The sequence below is a fragment of the Larus michahellis genome, chromosome 18 (assembly GCF_964199755.1).
Source record: "Larus michahellis chromosome 18, bLarMic1.1, whole genome shotgun sequence".
In the NCBI taxonomy this organism is placed as follows: Eukaryota; Metazoa; Chordata; class Aves; order Charadriiformes; family Laridae; genus Larus; species Larus michahellis.
This window is the reverse complement of record NC_133913.1, coordinates 8,405,246-8,428,251: the sequence shown is the minus strand read 5'-3', so window position 1 is coordinate 8,428,251 and position 23,006 is coordinate 8,405,246. Positions and strand designations below refer to the sequence as shown.

General features: G+C 44.2%; 1 protein-coding gene across 1 annotated transcript; it reads right to left on the bottom strand.

Moving 5' to 3' along the window:
* Positions 1-9,958: 9,958 nt before the first annotated feature.
* On the bottom strand, positions 9,959-11,261 carry LOC141732635 (olfactory receptor 13G1-like). Its single transcript, XM_074561894.1, has one exon. It carries the CDS (start codon positions 10,892-10,894, stop codon positions 9,959-9,961), a length of 936 nt encoding a protein of 311 aa, XP_074417995.1. The 5' UTR covers positions 10,895-11,261.
* Positions 11,262-23,006: the final 11,745 nt, after the last annotated feature.

Genomic DNA, 23,006 nt, shown 5'->3' with positions numbered 1-23,006 from the left:
AAAAGGTGCAACATAGTCTTTATTTCAGTCGGGTCTATGATCCTTCCTTCCAGGGGCCATCTATAAGTCACCAGGAGGGGCACGAAAGGTCGCTTCCCAGAGAGCTGTGTATTGTAATACAGTGAATAAGGGACTGCCATTGCTCTTGGAAGAACATAGATCTGTTCTAGGTTAGCAAGACAAGAGTTAAGGACATGCCAGGCTTTTTCTAGACTCCTTTTGGCTTGAACTTATTTCAGCTTGCTCTTAGAGGTACCGGCTGTAGCAACATTTGCCCAGCAGATCGATGACTGATATCTAACTTATCCTAGCTGTAACAGAAAAGTTGTCAGGTGATTAATGTCCAACTTGGTTTTAGCTTTAACTTTTTAACTCCATTGGAGCATGCGACTCTGAAGATAAATGCTGTTCTCCCTTTAAGCTTCATCTCTGCTATCTGGAGCAGACACAGCGCTAATGTCTGAGTGCATTGGCAACCCCCTCCTTCCCTGGGCGTCAGTGGGGAGACAGAGGAGTCACCTTCCCCAGAGATGCAAATGGGATGGGGCTGAGAGGAATGTCCCTGCCACACTTCTTGGGGTGCAGAAGGAGGAAAGAAGGGCATTGGGGACCTCCCATTTTGGAGAGGTGAATCATGGCTGTGAGGAAGTACTGGTAGCTCAGCTTACTTCAGCCACCAACAAATGCATTGTTGACCCAGGGACAGGTTTTGGCTTCTTCCCTCCAAGATACTTCCAAGGGTTGATCGAACTTGGTCTCCATGGCCTGGAGGGAATACCAGACTCTGCTTCTTTCTCCCCATTGACCACTGGCAGAGGCTGAAAAGGCAACCTCAGTCAGCCACGGCCGCCTAATTCTGAAGGAGTCAATCCTACTTTAGTCTTCTGCAGAATGTGAGCTGAATCCCCTTTTCGGAGCCTCACCAGGCTCTGCTGCATCAGTTTGGAAAAGGCTGTGCTTGTTGCCCCACCTCAGTTTCTCTTTTTCTCACAGCAGGCTGAAATGCTTTGGAGGTCTGGGGAGGGACAGCCATTGCCTGAGGTGTTGAAACAGTTTGCACCCACTCAGAGCTTTCATCCTCCACAGGGATACACTTGTGCAGTGCTCCCTCCCTGAAATCCCATAGGAGGCACCCTCCAGGACACCGATTATTTCCATAACACCAGGATATGGCATTCAGGTGCTTCAGGTCCAGAGCTCCATCTATGGAAGGAAGAGTGAAAAAGCTAAACTTTCTGTTGGCCTTCCTGCGAGGTAAGGGCTTTCAGAGAGAATAGGTAGGTAAGCGATATGGGGCAGAACAGGTGACACCCAGACCTGAGTCCTCATTCACAGGCACCATCACACTCTTCATTCACAGTGTTCAGCGGGGGAACCTCTCCTAATTGCACTTGTCATTAACATCTCCAGACACAATTCATCCCAGCCTCAGAGAAGGGTGCATTCGAGTTTGGGTGCATCACTTTTTGAGCAGCCCACCCATCCCAGAATTTCTATGGACCCTTAGCTGCTTTCCTTCAGCATCTCCATCTCCCTCTAAAGGCTCAAAAGCCATGGGGAGCAAATAAGCGGGGACATCATTGTGCTTACCCACAATCTTGGGAAATTGGGAAAACCCTAGGATGCACTCTGGGCAGAGGGTTCTGTTCCTCAAGCATGGGCTTTCCCTGAGCATGCACGCAGGTTTGTAATGGGTATTTACCACAAGCACACACTAGATGCTGCTCCTTCCCCACTCCCCACTCTATGCACTCAGCAGCCTCTTAATGGCAACAGAACACAGAGCCCTAAAACCACAGCTGGGAGCCCAGAGGTACTCAGCACCCGCGGTGCCAATTCTTCTCCTGACAGGAAAAAAGGCATCTGATATGATATGACATCAGTTGTGTGTTTTCCTCTGTTATTGGGGAGGAAAGCATAGAGCAGCATGAGCCAGTGAGGGAAGAAACTGTGACTATAGGAAGTACACGTGGAGAGATCTGTAATACCTTACCTAGGCTGTGGCCTGTGGTTATGATAATCACAGCAATAGCAGGCGCATTTATGTCAGTTATGTCTCTTTAAATTTGCCAGTATGTGACTACAATATAACTGTGATATGATTGACTCTAACAATTGGCAGTGGATACCTATCAAGCAGTCAGCCACACAGCCATGGTCACTATTAGCAGTGCAGTGTTATAGTTATGCAGGCACTTTCAGATGCCTTTGGACAAGCACTCTCAGATCCCCGAGAGCTACCAACCTGCTGAGTTCCACAAGACCTGCATGGAGAAAGGGAATGGGAACAACAGAGACTGTGCTTGGGAACATCTTCATTGTTGTGCTGGTGGCAACACACCAGCATCTCCCCAGCCCAGTGGAGAATTTGTCCAGCTTGGAGATCTGCTACGCTTCCATCGATCTTCCTAGGCTGCTGGCCAGCTTCCTGACTGTTGCACCACCTCTGCTCAGGACTGCTATGGCTCAGCTCTATTTCTTTGAATCTCTTGTAGTCTCCAAGTGTTACCTGCTGACCACCATGTCCTACGAACAGTACCTGGCCGTATGTCACCTCATGTTCTATACAAGAATGGTGAACTGGAAGGCGTTTTTCCAGCTGGCAGTTGGCTTGTGGCATGGAGGAACGACTAGTTCCACAATCATCACATACTTCTCAAGCCTATTGAAGTTTTGTGGCCCCAACCCAATTGACAATTGACGTCACAACGTCTGTGATTTGATCTCTTTGCTGGAGCTCTCCTGTAGTGACACCAGGCTGCTATAATGTCCATCCCAGATGCGGTCTTGCTATTTTTATTCCCTCTGGCATCCTATGTCTGCATTACAGATTCCATCCTGAGGATCTCATCAAGTAAGGGGAGGCAGAAGGCCTTTTATACCATGTGTGAGAACTGAAAGCCTTCTCACACATCCCTGTGGTCAACATTTTCTAAGGGACACTTCTTACTGTCTCTTTGCTGCCTGGGACACCTCCACTGAGTAACCTGAACAAAACCTTCTCCTTTTTCTATACCATCTTCCCACCCCTGGTCAATCCACTGTAAGCCTGAGGAATGGAGAGGTCAAGCAATCCTTGAGAAAAGCTGTCAGGAACACGGTGGCCTGCCCTGAGAGTGCACCCTAGCTGTGCATCACTGGCTACAAAACACTCTTTATTTCTCCTCAAAACTGTAGGGATGATGTGGAGGGAATACATTACGTAGCAGGTATATCTCTGGAGGTGTCTGGCTGTCAGAACAATTTTAGAAAGGCAGGCAGGGAGAGAGAAGAATTCCTTTCAGAAACATGAGTCTTCACTAAAAGGTAGTGGAACAAAATGTTTTTGCTTTATTCCTTTGAGGTAAAAAGAACATTCTTGCATGTGGGAACTATATACACAAGAACTATAGTCTTTCTGCATGAGATACCAAGAAAGACCACCTAGAAGGCTACTGGGGGCAATCAGGCATGTGCATCGTGAAAATCAGCAGTTTCAGCTATCTTCTTGTCCCAAGAAGTGCCGTGCAAGACGCCAACGTACACAGAGACCAAAGGTATTTTATTATAGTTTATTTGCGCAGAGATGGGCACTAGGTGGTATTCCACAAAGCTAGCGTACCTGTTCACAAAATCTTCAGTACATTTATATGAATCAAAACACAGAAGTACATGCCTTTAGTTATGATTATTGGTTAGTACCTTATTTTAACAATTTCAATTGGTTAGTATTATTCCTTGCTTTCATTTAAAGTTACAGTGCCCTTTAATTGATATGCACGTGCTCCAGTACAGTGGGGGGTAAGCCTGTTCATCTCCAATTGAGTTGGAGATCTCCCCCTGCCACCTTTCCCTTAGTTAAAGCTAACTTTTGCTGACTTTATGGTTTTTTTGCAATTATTTGGCTTTCAGCACCTCCTGGGCTACGATGTTTTGTTTTTATCAGCCTTTAGTCCTTCTTTATCAGCCTTTCAGATCTTCTTCAAGGATACAGTCATTAGTAAGGCATGCATTAATAAAGTAGCCAAGCTTACTTATTACAAAGTAGAATATCCCTTTTTCTGCTGTACATTAATCCGGCAGGCTCGTACAGACTGCTGCTCCGGGGGTGTGCTCAGAATGGCAGGTTTAGGGATTGTGCTGGCTGTTTGGGGTTAGCCATGAAAAATGAGCTAGACATGAGAACAAGGGGTTAGAAAAGGAAAAAGATACTTGGAGAAGATTTCACCCTCCCCCACGTAGAAGTTCACAGTTCAGGTGCTAAAACTTGTTCATCTCACCTGTTCTTTTTGGTTTGGTTTGGTTTTTTTTTGTTCAGTTGTTTGGTTTGGGTTTGGGTTTTTTTGTTGGTTTTTTTGTGTTGGTTTTTTTTACAGTCATTAACATTTACTGTTCTTGTTTGCTTAGCATTTGCAAAACAACCACATCTGTTTCCAAATTTGTGTCTTCCTTCTGGGTGTTTAACACCTTTCTTTCAAAACCAGCCTATTCAGCTAAGGAAAGAAAAGTTCCTGTGTGACTGCCTAGAGCCAGAACCTGCCAGGAGCTCTGGCTGCAGGGAGATATCTCCAGAGCCCTGGCTATTTAGTGTGAACAAGGGCTGACTCATTGCCAGAAGGCTTATGGACAGTGCTGAACAACATGTTTCTCAGGTGTCTGGTGAGGTAATGCCTGATACTTTCTTCTGGCCTCAGGTTATTCAGTTGCCAACAGGATGTGCTGATATTATCATTCATGCTCGTTGTGGTCCTTTTAAGATTTTCAGGCCAGACCCTTTTTAAAGTTTAAGACTTCAACGTCCCTCTTGTACAGAGGGGCCCAGAACTGAACACAGCACTCGAGGTGAGGCCTCACCAGCGCCGAGTACAGAGGCACCATCACTTCCCTGCTCCTGCTGGCCACGCTATTCCTGATAAAAGCCAGAATGCTATTGGCCTTCTTGGCCACCTGGGCACACTGCTGGCTCATGTTAAGCTGGCCGTCCACCAGCACCCCCAGGTCCTTTTCTGCCGGGCAGCTTTCCAGCCACTCTTCCCCAAGCCTGTAGCATTACTTGGGGTTGTCATGACGGAAATGCAGGACCCGGCACTTGGCCTTATTAAACCTCATACAGTTGGCCTTGGTCCATCGATCCAGCCTGTCCAGCTCTGTAGAGCCTTCCTACCCTGAAGCAGATCAACACTCCCACCTAGTTTGGTGTCGTCTGCAAAGTTACTGAGGGTGCACTCAATCCCCTCATCCAGATCATTCACAAAGATATTAAACAAAACTTGCCCCTAGACTGAGCCCTGAGAGACACCAATGGTGACGGGCCGCCAAGAGGATTTCACCCCATTAATCACAACTCTCTGGACATGGCCATCCAGCCAGTTTTTACCCCAGCAAAGAGTACACTTGTCTATGCCATGATTCGCCAGCTTCTCCAGGAGAATGCTGTGGGGGACGCTGTCAAAGGCCTTACCAAAGTCCAGATAGACAATGTCCACAGCCTTCCCAGCATCCAGAAGGCAGGTCACATGGTCATAGAAAGAGATCAGGTCAGTTAAGCAGGACCTCCCTTTCCTAAACCCATGCTGGCTGGCCCTGATCCCTTGGCTGGCCCTGATCCCTTTAAGGTGGTAAACCCTCCTTTTATTCCTAAGTCCCTTCGGAAGTTCCTTATTCATCCAGACCGGCCATTTTCCCCGCCCTTTAAACTTGCGACACTTGGGGACAGCCTGCTCCTGGGCCTTTAAGATTTCCTTCTTGAAGTGTGTCCAGCCTTCCTGGACCCCTTTGCCCTTCAGGACTATCACCCAAGGGACTCTTTCAACCAGTGTCCTGAACAAGCCAAAGTGCGCCCTCCAGAAGTCCAAGGTGGAGGTTTTGCTAACCCCCCTCCTTACATCACTACAAATTGAAAACTTGACCATTTCATGATTGCTAAACCCAAGACGACCTCCGACCACCACATCTCCCACAAGTCCTTCCCTGTTTGTGAACAGTAGGTCCAGCGAGGCACCTCCCCTGGTAGGCTCACCTACCAGTTGGGTCAGGAAGTTCTCTTCCATGCACTTGAGGAACCTTCTAGCCTGCCTGCTCTCTGCTGTGTTATATTTCCAGCAGATACTCAGCAGGTTGAAGTCCCCAACCAGAACAAGGGCTGGCGATTGCGAGACTTCAGCCAGCCGCTTACAGAATACTTCATCTGTCTCCTCATCCTGGTTGCGTGGTCTATAGCATACTCCCAGCACAAGATCTCCCTTATTTGCCTTCCCCTTCATCCTTACCCATAAACACTCGACTTTATCATCACTGGAATCTAGCGCTATACAATCAAAACATTCCCTGATGCACAGAGCCACACCCCCACCTCTCCTTCCTTGCCTATCCCTTCTGAAGAGCTTATAGCCATTCATCGCAGCATGCCAGTCGTGACAGTCATCCCACCACGTTTCCATGATGGCAACTACATCATAGGTGCCCTGCTGCACAACGGCTTCCAGCTCATCCTGTTTGTTGCCCATGCTACGTGCATTTGTGTAGATGCACTTGAGCTGGGCTACCGATTTCACCCCCATCCTTGGCCCTTTATCCCTAGGCTCGTTACTAGTGGGCCTGGTTTTATCCCCTTCCCCCTTCGTTTCTAGTTTAAAGCCCTGTCCATGAGCCTTGCTAACTCCTGGCCTAGTCCCCTTTTCCCCTTTTGGGATAGGCTTTTCCCATTCTTAGCAAGCAGGCCTGGTGTCCTGCAGATCAAACTATGATCACAGAACCCAAAGTCCTGCTGGTATCACTAGTTTTGGAGCCAGGTGTCGATCTGTCCAATTTTCTTGTTTACCCATTCGTCAGTCCCCAAAACTGGAAGGGCAGAGGAGAACACAGTTTATGCTCCCGAACCCTTGACAAGCCGTCCCAACGCCCTGGAAACTTTCTTCATTGCCCTCAGACTTCTAGTGTCCAGCTCCTCACTCTCTGCCTGTACGATCAAAAGAGGGTAATAATGTGAGGGCTGTATCAGGCCAGGAAGCTTCCTGGCTATATCCTTAACGCGGGCCCCAGGGAGGCAGCAGACCTCCCTGTGGGAAGGGTCCGGCCTGCATATGGCACGCTCAGTTCCCCTCAGAATGGAACCCCCTATGAGTATTGCCCTCCTCCTGCTCTTCACAGAAGCAGTCTTAATGCCTGGAGCTGGCTGCTTTGGCAATTCCCCGGATGGGGCTTTATTGCATACTTAATTACCTCATCGTCTGTCTCCAGAGGCCCGTATCTGTTCTGTACGGGCAGATCCCATGGGCTTTCTCCAAGAGCACTGCAGAGTTCATCTGCACCTATGCGGATACCACGAGTAGCAGGTGGATCCCATTCGTCCAGAGCCAGACTGTGACTGGCTCACAATAAGATGTGACTGCCTATCCTGACCATTGCCTGTAATTAACACCTTCAGTTTTGCAGTGAGGTTGACCTCAGCTCTGTGTATAACTAGAAAAGCTAAAAATATTATTTCTAAATGCCAGTAGTCAACCTGGAACCCGTCCTCCCTGATGTGCGCTGTAGAGAAATGAACATCTGGAGACAACTGTTTATTTTCCCTAATATTTCTGTCCAAAAAAAGTGGAGTTATGTGGCTGCCATGTGGATGGATCCTGCCTGCCTTTATGCTCTGGCTCAAAGGAGAGCTTAAGGGTTCTAAGTTGCCTTTGCTTTGTAGTTCTTAGAATTGTAAAGCTGTGTGAGTCAATTATTCCCTCCCTTCGGGTTGGGGATGAATTGCTTAAGTATGAGCATCTTACGCCATAGGAGCTGGCAGGTAAGGTGCAAGACACACACGTGTCCTACAGGAGTATCACCTGTTGGCTGCAGAGATTACTTATTACTAAATTAGAGATTACTAAATTAGAGATTACTAACCAAAATGTTACCAAATGTTTATCTTTAGGTAACTAAAAGCTACCAGCCCCAAAAAGTAGCTGAGAAGAATCCCAGGCAGCATTAGAGTTGGTGTGCTGCATCCCTTCTTCTGATTGAACTGGAGAGAGGCTGATCAGCCCTTTCCTTCAGCATTGTGGATTCTCTGGAGAAAAGAGCTTTATGCAAAGAAAGAACAGATAAAGTGTGAAGAAGCAATGAGGCAGAACCAGGAGAGGTTGTCCCAGGGGGTGGAGAGACCAGTGTATCTGTGGAAGAAACGCTTGGACAATCTAGTGTAAAGGATGTGGCAGGTAGGATCTCAGCTGCAGGGCGGCAGGTGGAACTGGACAGCAAGAAGTTTTGGGGTGGCGTTTTGGGAGCTGGGTCCTCATATGAACAGTAGTCTCTGTCACAGGTCCCTGACATGACTGGCATGGCATTGCTCTGTAGAAGTCTTTCTCTGCACGGCTTTAACAGTGTGTCCCAAGTCAGGAGCTCTGGCAGGGCTGCAAAACTGTTCAATATTTAAGGTGAGAACATAGGCATACAACATTCCTTTCACTTGCAAGAAATAAAAACTCTGCTGATTAAAATCAGCATGCCATTTGAAATAAAGTGCACTCATTTGCCTTAGGATTTGGTATGTATTACAAATATTTGTAAGAGCAAGATGTAGAGACAAACCCTACAGGCTCTGAAGAAATTACATAGGTGTCTCCTAACCTTCCCTAACGTAGCTGATTCTGAACTAAATTTACTTCATCTGGCTGTCTCTGGGATTGTTTCCCACTGGAACCAAAAAAGCATAGATGATAAGATCAGAGGAATTTCGTTTCACAGGTGGTTTCTAAAGTTTCATGAGGTCACTGCCCTCCTTACAGCAGGTAAAGTTATTTCTTCTTTGAACACGTGATTCTTAATCTCTAAGAAAAAACACCAAAATACTCCAAAAATAGTTGTATATCCTCTAGAAGATAAACTCTCTGAAACCGTAAGCAAAATGCAAAGGCAATATGGAGAAGATTAATTTTTTTTTTAATATTTGTTTTTAGATCGTTAAGTTCCTCAGTCTTTCCTTTCCTCCTTCTTTCCTTCTATTATGGCAATAAAAGGTAAAGCAACCAAGAAAGCAGTGAAAGTAATCATCGGTTTACTGAAAGTGAGCCTACATCCCCTAAAATTTCTTCCCCAAAGTGTTAAGTAAAGTAATTTTGTTAACATTTTTTTCACTTTGTTCAACAAGATGGAGTTCCACTAACTGTGACGAGGATTTAGAAGTCCATCTCTGGTGGACAAATATCTGCACCCCATGAGGACAGGAGTGTATTCTGAGGCATACAGTATATCCTTCAGAAGACAAGTACACACAGGATTTTACACACCATCTAAAAATCCAAGGGCACACAAATAGTTGTAGAAGCATATCTCAAAAATAATGTATTTCTATTGTTATCTACTTAGGCTGTTTCTTTTTATTGTTTTCCTTTGCAGTGTCTTAACAAAAGTAAATCTGGAGAAGAATGAGGGAAAATCATGACCAATAGCCTGAGATTGAGCAGATAATCATGGAGATTTGTTTCTCATAATATTAAATGATGATTTGATTAATGATTTTTATGTTCTTAAGCAAAGATCTGCTTTTCTATATAAAAAACATTAGAAACATAAATGTTGGATAGTTTATCAATAGGTGGGCTGAGGTAATGGTAGGAGGGCATTCTACTTTACAATAGGGAGAAACAGACCTTTAAGGGAGAATCTCAGAAGCAGAAGGAGGTCTGGAAAATTCAGAGGCATTACCTCTTTAAAGCGCCTTTTCCTCTCTGCTGACCAAAACTAGAGATTGACTCAAGAGATCACTGGATTCAAAGCAACAAACACTTCTAAGGTACACTTCACCTCAGCCTGCTCTGAGTATCCTCAGTTCAGATTATTTCTTCTTAAGAACTACCATTGTTGCAGCCATACGAACTTCACTGAAAACAACATCACCCTTATTAGCAGCAAAGGTTGACACAACACTGCGACTACCCATGAGCGTGGACCATGCAGAACAGGGCCGACAAGGATGGGGATGTGGCTACGTGTATTAACTTTTCCTGAGAAATGATACAAATTCACAGAATGCCGCTTTGATGACTTTGTTTCGCAAGCTGTAGATCAGAGGGTTCACAGTGGGAGTCACCAGAGCATACATAATGCTCACTGGTTTGTTTTTCTTTTCTAATAGAGCGCTAGTTGGCTGGATATAGGTGTAGATGATGCTGGAGTAGAACAAGCCAACAACAGCAAGGTGTGAGGAGCAGGTGGAGAAGGCTTTCCACTTCCCTTCAGAACCCTGGATCTTCAGGATGGTGATAATGATAAGGCAATAGGAGAGGATGACCAGCAGGAAGTTTCCCATGCCTAAGATGATGTCTGCCGTGTAAACCATGATTTCACTGAGATAGGTTGAGCTGCAGGACAGGGCAAGGACTGGGGGTATCTCACATAAGAAATTTTGGACTAAATTTGGCCCACAAAAGTCCAACTGTGCCACAAGAAGGGTGTTTATGAGGGAATTGACAGTACCGATTCCCCAGACACCAGCCATTAAAGTGATGCAAGTCCCCTTGCTCATCATGCTTACATAGTGAGGAGGCCGGCAGATGGCCAGGTACCGGTCATAGGACATGACTGTTAACAGTATAAGCTCTGTTGAGCCTGAGAAAGTGAAGATGTAGAGCTGTGCTACACAACCCTCAAATGAGATGGTGTTCTTGCCCAGGATCAGGTTCTCCAACATCTTGGGCAGCACTGAGGAGATAATTACCAGGTCAAGGATGGCCAGGTTGGAGATGAAAAAGTACATAGGGTTGTGAAGCCGTGGGTGGACAATGGTAGCTATAATGACAAATGAGTTGCTGAGGATAGCAGTGAGGTAGACACACAAAGATATTGCAATATAGAGACCTTGGAGGTGAGGGTTGTCAAAAACACTCTCAAGGATGAATTCAGAGACCTTGGTGAGATTCTGTGGGTGCATTTGCCTTGGGGTCCCCTACGTAGGAACAAAAATAAAGACATTACTGCATCATGGCCAGAACATATTCAACGCTAACAGGACTTTTGGGGTTTTTCCTTTTTTTTCCCTTTCTCTTCTTTTCTTTTTCTCCTGAAATAGTATCAGAGACATTTTAAAGCAATCACATTGCATAGTGGATCTTCCCTGACTGTGGTATGGACTTAGACTTCTACACACGAATCCCCAAACTTAGATGCTGAAACCTAATTTCTTCCAGTGCTGTTTGGGTGCAAAATAAGTCTGCATTGGGCTAAAAGCAACACCTTTCAGAAGTGAACGCAAGGAGAGGAATAGGGAATATTGTGTCGTTGTACCACAGAGTAACAGATAGACAGAAGAGAACAGCGATATTGATTTACTAATTTATAAATAAATACGTAATGTAAATAATTACTTTTTAAAAAGAATTTCAGTGTTCCCTGAGGAACGGAGAAACTTGTTTAGCAGCTGTGTATCATGCACCCTACATACTTTAACTATGACCGATCAGGGTTATGAAGGGATCTCAGCTACTGAAGGTACATGCCTATTAATTGCAAGCAGAAAAGGTTAACGTTTCTGACCATCTTTGGTGATTGTCCTCCAGGAATCTGGCTGATAATGGAGAGATCAGAGACTGTCTGCATGAGGATTTACTCAGCAGTGTAAGGTTGAAGCTGTCTCTGGGCTTGCATTTCACCAAACTAGAGTGCTGCTAGCTGCAACTGGCGATCTTCCCAAATATGGTCATTACTAGTAGATTTTACATAGTTCCATCTGGTTCATCCCATTTTGACAATCTAAAATTGTGCCTGGGATTCCATTCCAAATGACCAAGCAGAGGTTCTCATACTCAGGTACAAGAAACAGAGTTATAATTTCTGCCTTGTAGTGCAATGGTACAAAATTAGCTCTTCAGTGGAATTCAACTCATCTCCCTGCACTTCCAGGCGACCTGCAAACAGAGTCTGATGGAGATTTCCCCTTTCACTGGTGTCAACTGAGAGAGACTGACTCATCTATAGCACACTCATCTCTTGATGAAGACACAAGTCTAAGATGGTTTACCCGAATCACCGTGCAGAGGCACCAGCATTTTCTCCCCTGTGTTGATTAAAACTTAGCTCAGAATTAGGTGACTAACTTGGGGTTGAATGAATCTCCAGTGATCATATTTTTCATACAATATTAAGGCATTACTGGAATGAAAAGTGTGGACCAAGTCTCTGCTCATTTCCCATTGAATTGAAGATGGAGATATTGAAGGTGGAGATATGGAGTTCCTGACACTAAAGTATTAATTTAAGACTGTAATAGTTAGTTCTGTTTACCTATAGCATTGAAAGAGTCAGACAAATATAGAACAAGGAATATAATTCATTGTTGCTTTATTAGACCCAGTGAAGAATGTACGAAAGAGAAAACAGCAAAGAAAATAGAAAAGGACCCAGCAGCAAAGGATTAATATTCTCACCTTTCATCAGAAGCACAAATAGTCTTCACAAGCCTTTCTGAAATAGTATCTTAAAATGCACCCCATCTATCAAGGTAATTTCTGCTGGAGGTTTCTCCTCCCTCATGAATGGAGGCTAGAATGAGCTCAAAAGCATGCCCCAAGAGGAGGAGGCAAGTACTTCTAACTCAGTTCAGCACTGAAGTCATGACCTGCAATAACCAAATGCCCCGTGGAGTGAGACCCAGACAGGTTTGTTACCTAATTTGCCTCTAGGGGAGAAGTTTCTCTTCATTTTCCCTCCTTGACAACCCTGGTATTAGTAAAGCTGATTTCTACTCAGACTTGCTGGTTATGATTCTTGGGCTTGAAAACTAACAGTGTACTGGGCTGTATCATGAGGAGGACAGCCAGCAGGCTATGGAGGGAAGTGTTTATTCCCTTTTACCCAGCACTGGTTAGACAGAATCTGGAATAGCACATCCAGTATGGGGTCCTCCTGTATAAGAAAGATGTTCATAAGCTTGGGTGAGTCCGGTGGAGATAAGTAAGATGGCCAAGGTGCTGGAAGAACACACTGTATTTGATGAGACTCAGGGAACTGAGTTTCTTGTTCCTGGAAAACAGAAGGCTTAGTGGGACCTTATGACAGCTTAATAATTCCCAAGGGGAAAAGGAGGGGTTCCTGTAAAAAATAGCCTAAAGAAGGATTAGTTCATGGTTTTTCTCATATTTTCATGCACATCGCCCCTATCCTGAGGAGCTGTTAAGGTGGCAAACTATGCAGGCTTCTGTAAAGCCTGTATTCATATTAAACAGGAAGAGAGGAAAAGAAGTTTCAGAATGATTCCTTTAACCATGAATGAAACACAGAACTTTATTCGCAATGGGATGGGAACAGGGAAGCTGTTGGTGGAGGTCCCAGGTCAGTTACTGGGTAGACTGAGTATCTCAGCCCAGCTGTGGGGAGATGCACAGTGTGCCTGTGTGGGATTGCTCATGTTTGTGGGAGGTTTGTAGGTCGGTCTGGGTCTGTGCCAGCTGTTGTAGTGGTGCTGGACCTCAGGACACACAGGCCCATGTGAGGGTAACTGGGGATTCAAGGACAGGCACTGCACACTCTAAGTGTCTAGGGCAGTGACTGGGAGATCTGTATCGTATGTGTACATGTATGTATGTTTACACTCGTATGTATGCTCCACTGACAGATCCTCAACCTGATCAACCAGAGGTGAATCGGGATAGGTGCCATCAGCATTTGCAGAGTGTTTCTATCCACATTGATCTGTGTGGCCAGCCTGAAGATGTAGTCCTGCCAGGGGTGCACATGTGAATGTGCCTGGAGGGGTCCATCTGCTCTGGGAAACCCTGGCAGGAGGCACTGCAGCTGCTGCTTCAGTCCCTGTGCTGGGTCCTAGATCATGCGATGGCCCCTGCAGCTTGGGGTGAGGTGTCCTCTGGGACCCCAGCCCTCCAGGCACTGCCACTTCCAACAGCTGCCTCTGCTTTGGCCTGACAGGAAATGAATTTTGGGCATTCATTCAGAAGCAGTAGTAAGTTGTGCATTACACGAAATCTTCCATTTACTCCTTCCTGATCTCACCTCAGCTGTCATCACAGACCTTTCACTGAGTACTAAGGCTGCAGATTCCTTCTACCAGCACGCCCCAGGGAATCCCCTGTCCAGAGCAGAGTGTCGCCTTCAAGTCATCCTAGGCTTATAAAAGTATTATTAAATGTATGATATTGATTGTACTAACTTATAGGTATAGTAAATGAAAAGACTGCATGGATGTCTCCTTCTACATGATTTCTGGATATAACTGCATCAAGCCATTTAGTTATGTGACTTCTGTGTTCAAACACAATACAAGCAACTTAGTATGAGGTTTCCTAAGATAAGGGAGGAATGATCAGTGCATGCAGAATGCTGCATGAACGTTGCTGCAGATTACTGCAGGTTGATATGTTTCTTTCTTTTTTTTTTTTTAATAATTGACAGCTGCTCCCTCATAGCGGCAAGCAATCAAGCATGAAGACAGCAGTCACCTTTTCTTTTTTTTTGATGTAACAGTGCTACTTATACTTGGAGATGTTTAAACCTCAGCTCTCTAGGATGAGAGCAACAGTATTCTTTGACTGCTTTAAAATGCTTCCAGTACCTGAACCCTCAGTATCTTCTTCCTTTCTCTCCCAGCTTTGTCTTCCACGCAGTCTGCCCCTTCTTTCCCCTTCTTTTCAGCAGAAAACAGACGGAGATGCCTTCTGTACAGATGGGAAGATGTTCCCTGGAGGGACATAGAAGTGCAACAACATGCAGCTGTCCTTTTTGGCTGTGGCACGGAAATGTCAGAAACACAGGACTTATATGCGTCTGATCTCTGAGATGCTTCTAAGAGGCAATTTTCCTGTGTAGTACAGCACACTGGAAATATTTCATCCTCTATTTATTTATGTATTCATTTATTTATGATTTATTACGATCTTAACCAAACAACAAAGAGTGAACGTGTGAAACTTCATGGAAAATATTGCCTAAATTCCCTCCTATGCTAAATGAGGGTCAAGAGCGTAAAGCACAGTCATTATTGTTTTCAGAATACACCAAATACACCATTAGTGGCTTTGCCGCCAGCATATCACGAGCTCCTATTAATTTTCCCCATGGTGGATAGAAGAAAAATATAATTCCTTAATTAAATATTTCTATCAAAATAAATGGTTTTGCGAGTGTAAGTTACTTTTAGTCTCAAAAGCAAGGCTTTTAAAAATCTTCATACATGACGTAAATCAAAATAAACTCTCTCTAGCTTGCCTCTCTCTCAAGCCTGTTTATGTTTGTACACAAAAGGAATGAAGGCGTAGGAAATTTGACTTGTTTTGCTGAAAGGTAATTTTACAGATTTGAAGACTTCTGTTGGTGCACAGATCTAGCAAGTAAAGGTCTTTACCTCATTGTGAACACGAGCTAGAAAAGTCCATTTCTTGCCTGTGGTGATGGACAGAGTGTAGAGGTAGACCTGTTCCCTTTTGGAGGTACAGGTGGTTGCCAGAGGAGACATCCTAGGATGTATCAGGTGGCAGCAGGTGTGTACGTGTGGGTGACTGTCTTTAGTCCTTACTCAATACATTCAGCCGCATATAAAGATCACCTCATCTGAGCAAGTGAGGGCCCACTTCTGAGTGAGCTGGTTCATTCTCCAGACTCCACTGACTGTATCAATTAATGCTCTGTGGGGGTGACTCAGCCGACAGCCAAACACCCACACAGCCTCTCTCTGACTCCTTTCTCCTGTGGGATGGTGAGAAAATGGAAGGAAGGAGAGAAGATTCATGGATTTAGATAATGGGAGTTTAATAGGAAAACCACAAGCTGCGTGTGCAAGCATCGCAGCATTCATTTATTACCTCCCATCGGCAGGCAGGCATCCAGTCAATGCCTGGAAAGCAGAGCATCAGCACATGCTGCTGATGAAAATAGAGCATCAGCACATTGGTTGCTTGGGAACACAAATGCCATAACCAATAATGCTCCCCCTTCCTCCTCTTTTCCCATAGCTTTTATCGCTGAGCGTGATGTCATATGGCATGGAACATCCCTTTGGTCAGTTTGGGTCAGCTGTCCTGGCTATGCGCCCTCCCAACCTATTGCCCTCCTCCAGCCTACTCTCTGTGTGTGCATGGGGGCAGGGGGCAAAAGAGAAAGCCTTGATGCTGCGCAAGGGCTGTTCAGTAAGAGCCAGAATGTTGGTGTGTTATTGTGATATATTAATGTATGCTAAAGGCGGAACTCCCACCCAATTGGTCTCTCATTTTCCCTCCTCAACAGCACAGGGGGAGAAAACAGGTCAAGGTAAAGTCAGGGAGATCACTCACCTTAATACCGTCACGGGCAAAACATGCTTCACTTGGGGAAAATGAATTTCCTTTACTACCAATTAAAATAGGTTTGAGTAATGAGAAACAAAGACAAAAATTAGAACAACACATTGCCTCTCCCCTTTTTCCAGGCTCAGCTTCTCTCCATTACTCTTGACTCCGCCACCCTACTCTGACTACCACCTCAAGCAGTGCGGAGGGTGTGGAGGATGGGGGCGTTACGGTCAGTACATAACGATTCTTCCCTGCTGCTCTTTCCTCCTCATCTTTTCCCCTTCTCCAGTGGGGTCCTTCCCATGGCCTGCAATTGCTTCAGGAAACATCATGCTGCTCTTCTCACAGAGGCCATTCCTGCAGCCTCACCTTTGTACCCACGTTGGGCACCAAAAAAGACTGTTGGGGTTTAACCCCAGTTGGCAGCTAGGACCATACAGCCACTCTCTCAGTTCTTCCCCTGCCTCCCGGAAGGGCAGGGAGAAGAGGGAAAAATGGAGAGGAAAAGGAAAAAATACCAAAAAAACAAACTTGTGGGTTGAGAAAAAATAGCTTGATAGAACAATAACAGAAAAGGGAAATAGCAATGACAACCATTATAATGGTAAAAGAATATACAATAAAAGGTAATACAACACAAGTCACTCTCACCACCCAGTGAACCGGATGCCTAGCCCATCCCGAGCAGTGATCGCAGATTCCTGCCCCCCGGCCAACCCCTACTTATATATTCACAGAATCACAGAACGATAGTGGTTGGAAGGACCTCTGGAGATCATCCCCTCCAAGCCCCCCTGCCAGAGCAGGGTCACCCAGAGCAGGTGACACAGGAACGCGTGCAGGCGGGGTTGGAATGTCTCCAGAGACGGAGACTCCACCACCTCTCTGGGCAGCCTGTGCCAGGGCTCTGCCCTCTCTGAGGGTAAAGGAGTTCCTCCTCATGTTTAGGTGGAACTTCCTGTGTTCAAGTTTGTGCCCATTACTTCTTGTCCTGTCACTGGGCACCACTGGAGTAGGTCAAATAAAATACCTTGTCAGAAGTGACTGAAGAGCTGTCTAGGGAAGATGCTGTGATGGACCTAATACTCATAAACAACCGATAAGAAAACATTTTGCATGTGAAGGTTTAGGGCAGCCTTGGCTTCAGTGACCGTGAATCTGAAAAGCTGACAGAAGTGAATAATATAAATAGCATAACTACAACCCTATATTTCAGGAGAGCAGTTTTTGCCTTTTTCAGGGAGCTGCTTGGCTGGATCACACAAGGCCTTGGAGGGTCAAGCGGCCGCAGAAGAGCTGATTGATCTCTGAGGAGGACTCTGACTCAAAACACAAGAATGGTCCTGACCAACACATAGAAAGTTGAACTAGTGCGGTAAGTTTGGCTGACATGGATGAATGAAAAACTCCCATCTGAACTCGGATGCAAAAAAGAAGTACTCAAAAGGTGGAAGTGGCAATGGGCTACCCAGGAGAAATACAGGCTATATAGGTATGGAGTTAGGAAAGACAAAACTCTTCTGCAATTGAAAGTAGCCAGGGATATGATGGTTAATAAGATGTTGCCCGTAATTCCTTGGCAGAAAAAAAGAAAGGAAATGAAAAGATAATGTTGGCCTACTGCTCAGCAGTGCAGGGTAGACAGTGACACAGTACTTGGGAGAAGCCGAGGCACTCCACGCCTTTTTTTTTTCCCTCAGGAACAACAAGGCACAAGGCTGCGCGTAGGCACACCTATAACATAGTTCAGACGAGGAAGCAAAGCAAGAGTTTGACATTAAAAGCAGATTCCAAGCCAAAAGATGATGGTTCCTGAGGAGGCCTCTCACAGCATAGCTGTTTGTTTACTGGTCTGATTTAAGGTGCCAGATCAGAGCTGACTTTAAGTATAGGGAGCTAAGTCCTGTGGCATGGGCAGAAGGAGGAGGAGGCTGCAGAACCTCCTGGTACACTCAGGCCCTGGCAACGGTTTGGGATTCACACAGAATTTCAAAATAGGCCAAAACAATGTGAACTGAGAGCACACCCAATCTGCAAAGATTTTCAATTGTATTGTACGAGCTGGACAAATAGTAACATAAAAAGTTAAGGGAAAGCTATTGCATACTGACATATTTTTCTGCTTTCTTTTTCTCCCATATCTTCAATATGAGAAAGAAATTTTTCACTATAAGGATGGTGAGGTGCTGGAACAGGTTGTCCAGGGAAGCTGTGAATGCCCCATCCCTGAAGGTGTTCAAGGCCAGGCTGAATGGGGCTTTGAGCAACCTGGTCTAGTGGGAGGTGTCCCTGCCCATGGCAGGGGGGTTGGAACTAGATGATCTTTATGGACCCTTCCAACCTAAGACATTCTATGATTCTATGAAATATATTTAAGTGAAAATTCTAATTTATAAGCATAATTGTACTAATATATTTATTCAGTTCATGGAACAAAGATGCTTTGCCCTAGTTTCAATTATGACTATCTTGTTATGTGATGAATCGTTCTCTGCAGATTCCTCTTTCTCATGGCTCTGCAGACTATAAATAACTAACTTACATGTAAACAGTTAACTTGAGGAAGGTCACAATTCTGCGACATAGGTTTTACTTTCTTTCTGTCTTTCATATCACATTTTCAGACTACAAGTTAAAGATTCTGTCAATCACTCATAGAAGAAATGGAAAAAAAGATGGAACATTCCTTCAGTCTCCAAAAACAGAGAACTGTATATGCTTTTCCAGTTCCAAACTGGTTGTGGCTGTTTCCCTTTGAGATTCCCCTCCTTGTAGGTCTTTAACAGAAAGGTCATGGTTCAGGTACTGTTGAACAGTAACTGCACTGTAAGTGTAGCGCTTACTTTAAGCTCAACTCAAAAAACCCCAACAAAAGAGATGAAAAATGTGGCTGTTCTTTGAGAAAACAAAGATTTCTTATCCATTTGAAGGACAAAAATCCTTTTTCCCAATGTCTCCATAGAGTACTTTAAGTATTAAAGCAGGTGTCTAAGGGCGTCTCAAAGAATTCAAGAAACAAAAGCTGTAAACTTGCCTGATATTTTCCGTTCTCACACTCTTGACAATGAACAACTTAAAAAGTCTTAATTTGAATATTGTCTCATGCAATAATTGGTTCCATGGCTCTTCAGACTCTGCATGTCAGGGCTACTTAGATGAATTAAGTTTGTAGTACCAATCCTAAGTTAACCGAAAAGTATTTTTTTGTGTACTTCTAGAGAAATTTGCTAGTAAATTTGAGACACTCCTTACATAATTTTTAATTCCTGGTGCAAACAATGTGATTTCTTGTGTGAATCAAAATAATTCATGTGGCTATGCTTCGTCAGATCAGACCCAATGTATGCTGGACCTGAGTCACTGTTAGGCTGAAATAATATAGTGTTCAGAAACAGTTGTGATTTTAAATGAGATTGAGGTTATATTCATTCTCTAGTAAGATGAAACCCACAGAAAGGACATCAGTTTGGACAGATTCCACAGAGCAAGTCCAAATACTGCACACTTAGTAAAATATTTAAGCTAAATAGTGTGTGGCCATCTACTCTTTTCTGTCTTTTAGGTACTGGATGTCAGTAGTGATGACACTGCTGCTGAAGACACAGCACTTAGAGTACCTAGAGAATAACATTTTTTTTTCTGATCTTCCTTGGCAACTGGGTTACTCAGAAAGAACATGCATTACAAGCATGGGACATTTCAGAGCAAAACTTGTGTAAAGACAGCAAAAATGGAGAAGTTTTTATCTAAACATTTCTGGTTCTCAGGCCATTCTAAAGAGACCTTCAACAATTGGTTGAAGCTGAAATCCTCTTCATGGAAATACACGGAAAAGATCATGCGAAATAATCAAAGCCAAAAATGTAAAGACAGATCTTTGACCTATGCAAATAAGGTACACCAGGCAAAAAAAGTGAAATGAAATCCATGAATCCAAATGCGGAAGAAACTATAGTTTTGTACTCAATGACCAAGTCTTTTATTTTCAATGAATTTGCTTCTCATCTGTAAAAGAGAGGTTGACTAAATTTAAGTGCAACTTTATTATGGAATAGATACTCAGAACCTTTTGTTAGGTTGTCAATAGGTACACGTTTAATTCCAGTAAGTAATTCCAGTTCAAATCTGATTTTTGTTTGTTTGTTTGTTTGTTCCTACTGAAAGAAGGAAGGGAAAAAAGGAGGGTGAAAATGGAAATGAGGGAAGGGAAGGGAAGGGAAAAATTCAAAGTTAAGATTAAAGATTCAAATGTGAATGAAACCTCTGCTACAGGAGATAGCTCTTCCTCTAATCCACTGCAATTAGGCGAAGGCAGTAGGCTAGATCAAGCTAATTCTGTCCTTTGAATCACACATCCCTTGATGTTTCCAGCTATTTTTCAGCTGGTTCAGGATGCACAGTTCATAGCATTAGTCATGTAAGACATGATATGCCTAAATCTGAAGGAGTCACTCTGGTCCCACTTTGCAGACTATGGAGGGAAAGTTGCCATTCAAAATAGTGTTTCATCTGCTGTTGTAAAGATATCATTACCTTGTTGCCTCCCATTGCCCACAGAGAGAGCATTAAGTTCTGAACAACCAACTATGACATTTCTAAAATCAGCTGAAATCAATCCCACCCATAGGTTAAATGGGGATTTCAAGAGAGTCTATTTAATCGTGGAGTAAGTCATGTATCAGAGGTAGCTCAGCTGTTCTCCTCTTGGCCACAAAAAATAAAGATGCATTAAGGACTCTGTCTTTTCAGTTGCACCCAATTCAACTAAATTGAAACAACTTTAACAAATTCTTTTACTTCTTCTCTGTGAGGTTAATCTTTGACAACTAGCATTATGACATCTGTGTGAAGGGCAGGTAAATTCCATTTATCGTGTTTCAGAGAAAACTTGCCTGATGTCCCATGGAATATACCATGTGATAATGTCACAGATTATTCAAGATGTGGCAGGAGAGAATCTACATTTAACATACAATTTAAAATCTGCAATGTAAGCTGACTGTAGGAGTCATCAGCCCAACACTGTCCTTAATGTAAGAAAACAAGGGAAATACTTCTAGTGAAATTTGCATGATCCGTTCTGGATGATCCGTTCTGCATGATCCACTGGATGACAGAACTGCTGAAGGTAGGACACTTACTTCAAAATGCTCTTTGTGAATACATAAAGCAAATCCAAGGAAGAGTGAAGACCAAAACTTGAAGGTCCTCATAGGCACTAAACAAGAATTACACAAAGTGAGAGTTGTTTCTCTCAGTTGTTTCTCTCAGTTTCTGTTCAGTAAACCAATGACTGCTGTGAGACTTACTGACTTTAATTAACAGCTGATGACCAAAGCGATAGTCTAAAACTTTAGTAAGGGATCAAAGAGCAGAATTAGGTAGATTCAACTTCAGGTGCATGGATCTGACAAGTTAAGAAAACTGGTGTGAATGTGTGCCATTACAAACTGCAGAAAATATTTGATGTCATTCTCTATTCTGTTACGCACAGGTTATATTGAGGTATCTCTCAGACTTTGGAGCTTCAAATAGCACAGTGTTCTTTCATTTCTTTGTTAACGGAATCAGTCAAAACCAGAAAGATTCCTTTTAAATACATCAGACCTTTAAATGCCCAAGAACATTAGGAGTTTCTTTATTGTGCTTGTAAGCTAAAATCATCTGTGACTCCCAATTCCACAGCTTTCATTTTCATGTTCATGTCAGAAAAGAACGCTGACAGAAAGGCATCTTGTGTGAGTGAAGTTTTGGCAGAAAGAATTTAGATGAAGTCAGTATGAGAAATGATTGCATCATGGCAGGGCTGTGTGCACTGCTCTTGCTCTGATGATGTGTCCTTCTCTATGAGTGGTGGTCTGTTGACCAGGTCCATGTGTGCACAGTGGAAAAGGTGCTTCCCTGCTGTGTGCCCATATATGCATACATTTCTGCTGCCCAAATGCATTCTGTGCCTTGAGATTTACTGGTGTCGTCCACAGGTTGGTTGCCCCTTTGGGAAGAGATGACAAGTCGGAAGAACGCAGAATTAATGACCACTTTCTCCTCTGTGCCAGGCTAATTTCTTCTCTCCTTCTGTGCATCAGTTTCCCATTCTGGGCAGAAAGAAAACACAGAGGTACCACGGCTGGCACAGCGCTGCATGAATATCCCATTGGCATCGCACACACAGCAACACTCACCACGGTAATGAGGCAATGTGACTAATGAAGGAGATGGTACTGAGCTTCACCCTCTACACTTTATTAGTGTTCTCTGTGGGTATCTTTCCCTCTAATTACTCCTTCTTCCATTTTTTGTCTGTATACAATGGGTATTTGGGTTTGCTTTGATTTGTTTTGGTTTTGCTTTCTTTGGACTGTGGGTGTTTTGGCTGTCAGCTGGGCTTTCTCTGCAGTGCAGAAAACACCTACAAAACCACTTGGGACCACAGACCTGACATGTGGGGGGAGCCCATGTTCTCAGCAATTAACCATACACCCATAATGGAGCCAACCCTTAAATACTAACTCCTCATAGTTGTATGCTTGGTCACTGTCCCAAACTATGAAATGTAGGGAGTGCTAACATCACGCACTTGCAGCACGCATGGACATTGCCTTCTTCCTTTGTTCAGCTGAGCCCTCTATAGAGTTTCACCCTTTGATCCAGTGGCTCTCCAGGGATTTCAAAGAAACTCCTCACTTCAGCAACTGGCTCTGGCTGAAGCACCGTGATCTTGGTCCAGTGACTACCCCTCTGACAGTCCGTCCATTTAATTCCTCCCAG

Bases quoted from the DNA above. Each gene is read 5' to 3' on its own strand.
- LOC141732635 (XM_074561894.1), bottom strand. From the start codon at position 10,894: ATGCACCCACAGAATCTCACCAAGGTCTCTGAATTCATCCTTGAGAGT.